The sequence below is a fragment of the Phoca vitulina genome, unplaced genomic scaffold, assembly GCF_004348235.1.
Source record: "Phoca vitulina isolate PV1807 unplaced genomic scaffold, GSC_HSeal_1.0 scaffold56, whole genome shotgun sequence".
NCBI classification, from domain to species: Eukaryota; Metazoa; Chordata; class Mammalia; order Carnivora; family Phocidae; genus Phoca; species Phoca vitulina.
Genome location: NW_022589759.1, coordinates 3,930,655 through 3,939,518, shown reverse-complemented (window position 1 = coordinate 3,939,518; position 8,864 = coordinate 3,930,655). Strand labels below are relative to the sequence as shown.

Sequence of the window (8,864 nt, the reverse complement as noted above, 5' to 3'; positions counted from 1 at the left end):
CCCCCCGGAGCACTCCTGCAGATTGAGTCTGGCCTTGTAAGTGGTGTGCTGTTTCTTCGTGATTCAGTCTTGGTAGGTTGTATGTTTCCAGAAGTGCATCCTCTCTAGGCTGTCCAGTTGGTGGGTTGTATGTTTCCAGGAGTCCATCCTCTCTAGGCTGTCCAGTTTGTTGGCATATGATTATTTATAGTCTCCTATAGTCATTTTTATTTCTGTGGCATTGGTTGTAATGTCTCCTCCTTCATTTCTGATTTTATTAAGTCTTCACAGACCTATAACTAATACTGAAGTTGAATCAGTAATCAAAAACCCGCCAACAAATAGAAGTCCAGGACCAGATGGCTTCACTAGTAAACTCTACCAAACACTGAAGGAAGAATTCAGGCCAATCCTTCTCAAACTCTTCCAAAAAAATTTAAGAGGAGGAAACACTTCTAAACTCATTCTATGAGGTCAGCATTATCCTGACACCAAAGCCAGACACAGATACTACAAGAAAACTACAGAACAATGTCCCTTATGAAAACAGATATAAAAATCCTCAACAAAACAATAGCAAACCAAATCCAACAGCACATTAAAAGAAGCATACACCAGGACCAAGTGGTATTTTCCCCTGAATACAAGGATGGTTCAACAAACAAAAATCAATTCATGTGATTCACCTACATTAACAGAATAAAGCATAAAAATCACACAATCATCTCAACAGATGAAGAAAAGGTGTCTGGCAAAATTCGACACCCTTTCATGCTTAAAAACAATAAACCAAGTTCTCAACTCTAAATAGAAAGTACTTCAACATAATAAAGATCATGTATGAAAAGCCAACAGTTAACATCATACTCAGCAGTAAAAATCTGCAACAAGACAAGGATGCCTTTTACTTTCACTACTTTTATTCAACATAGTACTGGAAGTCCTAACCAGAGCACTTAACCACAAAAAAATAAAATGCATCCAAATTGGAAAGGAAGAAATAAAACCATCCCTGTCTGCAGATAACATGATCTTATATATCGAAAACTCTCTAAAGATTCCCCCCCAAAACAAAGCAAAAAAACCTCCAAAAATAAATTAAAACTGTTAAAGCTAATAAATTTAATAAAAGTTGCAGAATACAAAATCAATATACAAAAAGTCACGTGTCTATACACTAACAACAAACTACCTGAAAAGGAAATTAGGGAAACAATCCCATTTACATAAAAAAGAATAAAATACTTAGGAATAAACTAAGAAGTGAAAAACTCCATAAACATTGATGAAAGAAATGAAAGACACAAATGGAAAGACATCCCATGTTCCTGGATTGGAAGAAGAATTACTAAAATGTCCACGCTACCCAAACTGATCTATAGATTCAATGTGATCCCCATCAAAGTCCCAATGGCATGTTTTACAGAACTAGAAAAAACAATTCTAAAATTCATACAGAACCACAGAAGACTAAAAATGGCCAATCAATCATGAGAGCAAAGAATAAAGCTGACGATCGCACTTCCTGATTTCAAAATATATTTTGAAGCCACAGGAATCAATACAGTATGGTACCAGCAGAGAGACAGATATATAGACCAATGGAACAGAATGGAGGGTCCAGAAATAAACCCAGGCATGTATGGTCAACTGATCTTTAACAGAGGGTGCCAAAAACATATGATGGGGAGAGGACAGTCTCTTCAACAAATGGTGGAGTTGAGAAATTTGGTTATCTACATGCAGGAGAATGAAAATGGACCCCTTACCTTCCCACATACACAAACATCAACTCAAACAGAAGACCCGGAAACTACAAGTCCTGGCAGAACACACAGGGGTTGAAAACTTAGGTCCATACCAGCATGTAGCTGTTTCTAGCAGCTCTGTTCAAAACTGCCAGTGCTGGGGGGCAAGCAAGATGCTCTTGAGGAGGTGGATAAATAAACTGTGGCACACCACAATAATCAAATATTAGCGCTAAAAAGAAATGAGCTATGAGGCCGTGAAGAAATGGAGGAAACTTACATGCTTGTCACTGAGTGACAGAAGCCCATCTGAAAAGTCCACGTACAGTAAGATTCCAACTAGATGACCTTCTTTCTGAGAGACAAAACTATGAAGACAGTGAAAAGATCAGCGGCTGCCAGGCAGGGTGGAGGGGAAGGAAGGACTAAGTGGAGCTGAGGCTTTTTTAGGGCAGTGAAGATACTCTGTGTATGGACGCCTGTCATTATACATTGTTCCAAACCCACTGAATTAACACTAAGAGCGAACCCTAATGTAAACTATGGGCTTTGGGTGATGATGTGTCAGCGTGGGCTCATCAACTGTGACAGAGGTACCCTCTGGTGGGGGATGTTGATAGTGGGGAAAGAGGGCATATGGAAACCCACTGAACCGTCCCCTCAGTTTTGCTGGGAATCTAAACCCACTTTTTAAAAAGCCGTGTGTGTGTGTTTAAGAAAGAAAATAAGGATAAAGGAACTAATAAAGGGCCCTTAGAAATTAAAACTATCATAGCCTAAATCAAATACTCAGCTAGAAGACAAAATTAAGACTATTTTCAGAAAACAAAGCATAGACAGTTAAGAAAATCAGAGGACCAGTCTAGGCAGTGCAACACTCAATCTGTAAGAGTTAGGAAAACAAGAAAATGGAGAGGATGGAGTTCCTGAAGATGTGCGACAGCACACCTGCTGGGACTGAAAAACATGTGTCTGGGACAGGAGGGGTGCACGCACACCAGTCCAACCACGGGGACACCTGAGGATCTGATAGCAAGAGGACAAAAAGGCTTCCTGTGGTTGAAAACACAGGCAAAGACACATGAAGCCAAACATGGGAAGAAGGGGCACAGACCCTTTCAGTGGCTGTGCTGGGGTGGGGGCTGGGGGCGGGGGCGGACGATGGGATGGCGCTTCCAACGGGGAATGAAAAGACCAAAGCTAGAACCCGGGATCTGGCTACACAGTCCGTCAGCCAAGGTGAGGGTAGAATAAAGGCATTTTCCAACAGGCCACCATGTTGAAAACCTTGACTGATAACAACCCTTTTCAAGGAACCAGCAGAGAATGTTCTGCATCAGCTGCAGGATCCGGATGTGGAACCCAGGAAAGGGGGGCTTGAACACACGTGCTTCAGGATGACGGCTGTGCAGCACCCCTGGAGAAGCCGGGCTCTGGGAGCAGAACTGGGTCGGGGAGGCCAGGCAGAACCACCCCGGGACCGGAGAGGCTTGCTGGGGTAGAGGAAGACCTAGCAGTGGGGACCAGGGCACACACCGCTCTTCTAGCTCTAGGAAAAGCGGGAAACTGTGTGTCACAGGACCCTACTTGGCTTAGTTTTTTTATCTAGACTTCATAAACTATATAAGGAATAAAATGTCAGGCTGTGAACATGCTGGGTGAGTGGGGAGGGGAGGGGGAGCAGGCCAGGAATCCTGGGAAACCACGGGTCCCCGGGAATGCAGAATTTCCCGGTCTTTCCCATCATGCCTGGCAGCCGAGCTGTGCTTCCTTTGGCAGATCGAAAGCAAAACAGCCACAGATGACGTCAGCGTATCTTCCCTTTGCGTCTTCAGGCTGTCTCTGCTTATCAGTTGGATAAGAAGCACTGAGGTCCTGAATCTGGTCCCCAGTCAGGACTGTAGGTAGCTCACCCTTTCACCGAGCACACCAGAATGCTACTTTGGAACCACTGTGGATTTGACGGGCACCCCCCTCTTCAGGTGCTTTTTCTGGGCCACCTTACAGGATGCTTTTCTCTGCTGAAGCAGCCAAACCGAGTTCACATACACTAGAAGATTGGATTTAGCCACCTTCGCATTTGGGTAATATTGCCATTATCCATCTTAACGCCAACGTCCTACTTCTAGATAAGGAGTCTACCCTCACAGCCTAATGGGGGAAGACTGGGAATGTGGCAGCAAAATCCTGCACAAACAGAAGCCTGAGAGCTGCTGCCGGCCTGGCCGCCAGGCTCAGGGCTGTGTGTCCGGGCCCCGGCACATCCGAAACGCCAGCAGGCACCCCGTGCGAGAGTGTGCGGGCGGCATCCCCACGGGCGGGCACAGTGGGCGTGCGCGCAGCTGCTGGTCCTCCTGCCGTGGCGGTCGGACTGCCGGCACCGTCGCCCCCTTCACGGCCCTTCGGCTCCCTCGAGCACAAACGTTAGGTTTGTTGAATGAAGTTGTAGGTGCCTGAGATTCTCGATCCAAGAGAGAGATTTTTTTTAAATTGTTTTTATTTCAAAGTGCACTAAAAAAATGACAGGAATGCTTTGAATCAAGTCAAGCTGGATGACACGCATCGACTTCGAGCAGACAGTAAACGTGGGTAGGGCACATTTTGGGAGGGCAGCGCCTGCCAGCCCACACCACTCAGCAGGGCACCAGAGCATTTCGGGGCTCTGGGACAGGGACGGTGGCAGCCAGGCTGCTGGTGCTGACGGTCAGTGAGGACCTGCGCCACTTACCCAGCTGTCTGGGGCTGTCAGTGGCAACTATTTCACATAAAATGACGCTGAAGAGGTGAAAGTCAAGGATACTTGATTTGCACACACTTGCCAAGTCTCACGGGGTTCAACCACTTCGACCATGTTTTTATTGATAAACAGGTATACATTTTAAAAGCCTCACACTGAAGCCAAACACACAAGTCCACCCCAGACAACAGATGTGCAAATGAATATGCAACACGACCTCTGGACACTCGTCGTGTCCGGTCCCCCTCGGGCCTGTCCCTCTGGCAGGGACACGGCCCCTCCCCCATGGCTCACACATGTGTGCAGAGACTCGGTCCATTTCCAATACACCCCCCCAGCTCTGCTCACCTGGCAACAGCTGTGTCTCGGGTAGGTCCCCCTGGGGATCTGCAGCAGCAGTGGCAGAAGCCCTGATTAGGAGAGGATACGGATTAATTCCCACAGAAACAGAACAGTTCACAGATGAACGGAACGGCGTCAAAGCCAGGAAGGAAACACCAACTCTTCTCAGCGTGCAGGCAGGCTCGCAAGAGAGACTTGGACTGTGTCATGGATCGCTTCCTCACGAGTCCCGCAGAACAGGTACAGACCAGGCCAAGTTTAAGGCGAGTCCCCAAGGAGGGGAGCTGTTTGCTTTCTGATAGCATTTTAAGCTCTGCACCAAAGGTCCTGTTTTATCGCTTGTGACGTGGGTAGAGAAACATAAATGATACAAAAAATAAAGCTGTTGACATCCTGAATACTCTCTGCAAGTGAGTGAGGCTCAGAGTCCAGGGGCTCTGCCTTGGGGTCCCCTCACATTCTCAGTGACGCCCAGAGGCCCACAGCTGTCTCTCTCTGCGAGTCACCGTGGCCAGGCCCGTCCTCCTCCACACCCAAAACGACATCCAGCTGCACAAAGTATTAGGCCACCATGAGCCTTCACTGTCCTCTCACTGAGGTGCCGTCCATACACTGCTGACTTGGCTGGGAAAAAACCACGTCCGTTCCAAGGCCCTCACGCACCCAAGATCTTTAAAATAAAGTTAAAACAGGAGGGCAACGAAGGACCACACAGGAGTGATTGTTCTTTGGATCAAGATATTCTCCAAAATGCAATACATTCATAGTAAACCCCACGGGGCCTTGTCCCGTGGCAGCTTTCCCCTCTTCCCTGAAACGTCGGTTTCTAAAAAAACAGCTCGTTGGCTGCCCGCAGCTATTACCTGTTATGTCACCTAAACAACGCTGCCAATTTTAAAGCACAGATGCACACGCACACACACACACTCGCAGACACGCAGACACACACACACACACACACACACACACAGACTTGCTGAAAGGGTCAAAGCACCCCTCTTCCAGGGCAGTGGGAGTGAACCTAAAGCCACCTTCACTGTTCGGTGCACAGATCTTTTGCACATTCAGTGCAAAGTGTCAGAGCTCATTGAGACCAAAATGTGTTTCTATGTAAACGCCCCTTCTTGCTCGAGGGAGTGCACTAATGAAGCCCAGGGTCAACAGGAACACCCTGAAACCATTAGCTGGAGAATTCTTATTCACTGGATTGACTTTTTTTTTTTCTTCATGATTGAAAAAAGCAGCTTAATACACAGGATTTTAATCACCCATGGAATATCCCACACAACTTCTTAGAAAATGCGAAGTGTTCTTAACAAAAATCCTAACTGTGCAGGAAGATAATGACATTTGGCTTCTTCACGTGGCCACGTACCTCTCGTTAGTCATACAGGCGAAAACTGGCCAGAGCGTCCCCCCGTCACTGGTTTCGAAATTCTGCAATCTGTGATTATAAATATAGAAAACTCTGCTTGCTGCAAGCAGCTGGTCTGTGTAGGTTCCGTCTGCCCTCATGATCACAGGCGAGCTGCTGATACCCTTTCAGACCCCAAATAAATAACTTAAAGTCTGTTGACAAGTTCCGGCATGATGAGGCCTCAGACAGAGAACTCTGGGCCCCCTTTCCTGGGTCTGGTCTGCAGCCGCCCAAGCCGGAAGCCGACAAAGGGGTTCATCCAGAGGAGGGAGGGGGGCCCTCCGAAGACAGACCGCATCCCCTCCCATCGCAGTCTCCGCTCCCACGTCGGCTTCTCACTCTTCAGCCTCTCGATCTCCTGGAAGCAGAGAGGATCGCAGGTGGGCGGCAGCCCCCGCGGAACCCCCACCACGTGCAGGCCTGTGCTCACAGCAGAGAAGCCAGCACCAGAGTTTGGAATCCGGTTCCACGTGACAGCCAGATGCTCTGGCGACGTGTGGGCCCTCGGTGGCCAGCAGAGCAGACCCTCCTTGCTGTGCCAGCCCCCCGGCCTCCTGAGCGCCTGCGGGCTGTAGCCACCGGCCAAGTGGCCACCCGCACCCAGCCCGGGCAGCCACGGCGGTGGCGGGAAGGAGCCAGTCCTTGGGGTCAGGCCACCAACCTTTTTTGCATTTGTTACAAATATTTATCAAGTGCCTGCTCTAGATCTACAGTTCAAAGGCATGAAGGCCATTCGTTCGCGGCACCTCACACATAGCTGCTCCAGGGGGGCTGGGTCTCCTAGAACCTGGGAATCGGCCTGGCTCTATCTGCCCGGATCTGCTGACTCTCAAATCAAACTGATCCTTGAGTTTGCACCGCACACAAAGACAGGAAGGACAAACACAGAGAACCTGTCCTATCAAGCTCCTGAGTTAGTACGCCCGCACCTGCTGTTGACCCTGGGATTGCCCATTTACTCAAGCCAAATAACGTCAAGCAGGCGTGCCGGAGAAGGAAGCGTACCGTTTCATCGTTGCATATGGAGTGGATCTGGGTGCCAAACATAACTGCAGTGAAAGTGAAAAACAGAAGACTCTCAAGGCACAGGAAGATCAACAGGATTACAGTCACCGGAGGTGAGAAGTCACTGCATTCTGTGAACAAGAGAAAGCGGGCTGTGAGCAGGCCCCAGAGCATCGTGTTCGGCTCACAGAAGAATCCTCGTGGAGCCAGCCCCGGAACCAGGCCCAGCGGACCATCGTGCTTGCCTGTCAATGGCACATTCACTGTCACCGCGGGGCGGAGGCAGTCAGCCCTTCTGGGCACAAACCCACTCCACCAGCTGTTGGTCAGCAGTTCCCATCTCACCCGAGGTTTCTGGAAAGCTGTACCTATGCGCTGACCTTCAAGGGAAGCCAGGAGATAGGACAGCCCCGCGTCCCCACCCTGCTCCGCACAAGCCCCCAGGGGATGCATCTGGCCGACCTGCTGGCCTGTCCAGGGAGGGGCGATCAGTGCCCACCTTACTGCACCTGCTGCAGTTTGCTCCGATACGGTAACTCAAGGCCCACACTGAATTCCCAGCTAGCTACCCAGAAAGCAAACTCAACGTCTGGCAGAACGACACTCATTTCCAGGTAGTCTTAAACTCCGCACAGATGTTTTGCAGGAACTGTTACGTGGCTAAGCAAGGACCGTGCGCATGTGGCTTCAATACACTCATGAGACCGTAGACCTGAAACCCGTACTCCTCACTAAAGGGATCTAGGAATTGATTGGAACATCTTCTCTTCTGGCTTTTCCCATTTTACCCGACAGCATGTGCTCACGAGAAGGGGACACACAGCGTGACTCACCAGTCCACTGCCCTCGGACACAGGACACGAACTGGAGTCCACAGAGGATCAGAGCGTGGACTGAGGACAGAGCTATGTACATCTGGAACAAGAGAGAAGCTCATTAGCAACCAGGAAGCCATCACGTGTTTCTAGGAGCAAAATCTACGTCAGCGTGTTTTCTCTTCCATTTCGATCATCAGTAGATTAATGAGGGGAGGAATCCATCAGAGCAGCTCACAGCTGCCGCCCAGGGTCATACTACACTAAGGAGCACAATCCCCCAGAACACGCAGCAGGGAAGGGAGTCCTAACACATTTCGGCAAGACCCTAATTAGCAACTGTGACTCAAGGTATCAGAGAGAACGAAACCGCATAAAACACCTAAAACAGTCACACAAGCAACATTTACTGCTTCCTGCCAAGGACAGTACGGTATTATCATTTCAATCCCAGAGAAAAGGTTGGAGAGAAAGTGGTCTGATGTGAGAATAAATTCACCTGCTCCAGACAAGATTCTAGTTAAAGAATTGAACACTCAACTTAAGTCACCACACAAGTACTTTTACTCACAGTGAAGAGCACAAAAAATCTCTGATTCTTTTCTCCTACACAGTTGTTCACCCACGGGCAGTGATGATCCATTTTCCGAATACATCTTTTGCAAATACTGAAAAGGAGAAGTCTGGTTTTCAGTATTCCATGCTCTGAGAACATACAACCCCAGTTCACGCATCCAATACACAGAATTAGGTGCTGGCAAGAGGCCTCCGAGAAGGGCCTCCTGTTCTGGGGAGGGGGCCGTGGTCCCTGCAGTGGTGGG

General features: G+C 48.8%; 1 protein-coding gene across 3 annotated transcripts in view; it reads right to left on the bottom strand.

The window, feature by feature from the left end:
* Positions 1 to 4,560: 4,560 nt before the first annotated feature.
* The window catches only part of ZDHHC7 (zinc finger DHHC-type palmitoyltransferase 7), a 26,877-nt gene continuing 22,573 nt past the window's right edge, over positions 4,561 to 8,864 (bottom strand). For all 3 annotated transcript variants that reach the window (XM_032389881.1, XM_032389883.1, XM_032389880.1), the window contains 4 exons: positions 8,615 to 8,711; positions 8,062 to 8,143; positions 7,229 to 7,359; positions 4,561 to 6,581 (listed from right to left, as the gene is read on the bottom strand). In XM_032389881.1, the coding sequence (XP_032245772.1) occupies positions 6,405 to 6,581; positions 7,229 to 7,359; positions 8,062 to 8,143; positions 8,615 to 8,711 (487 nt within the window). In that variant the 3' untranslated portion in view covers positions 4,561 to 6,404. The remainder of the gene's footprint in view (positions 6,582 to 7,228; positions 7,360 to 8,061; positions 8,144 to 8,614; positions 8,712 to 8,864) is intronic.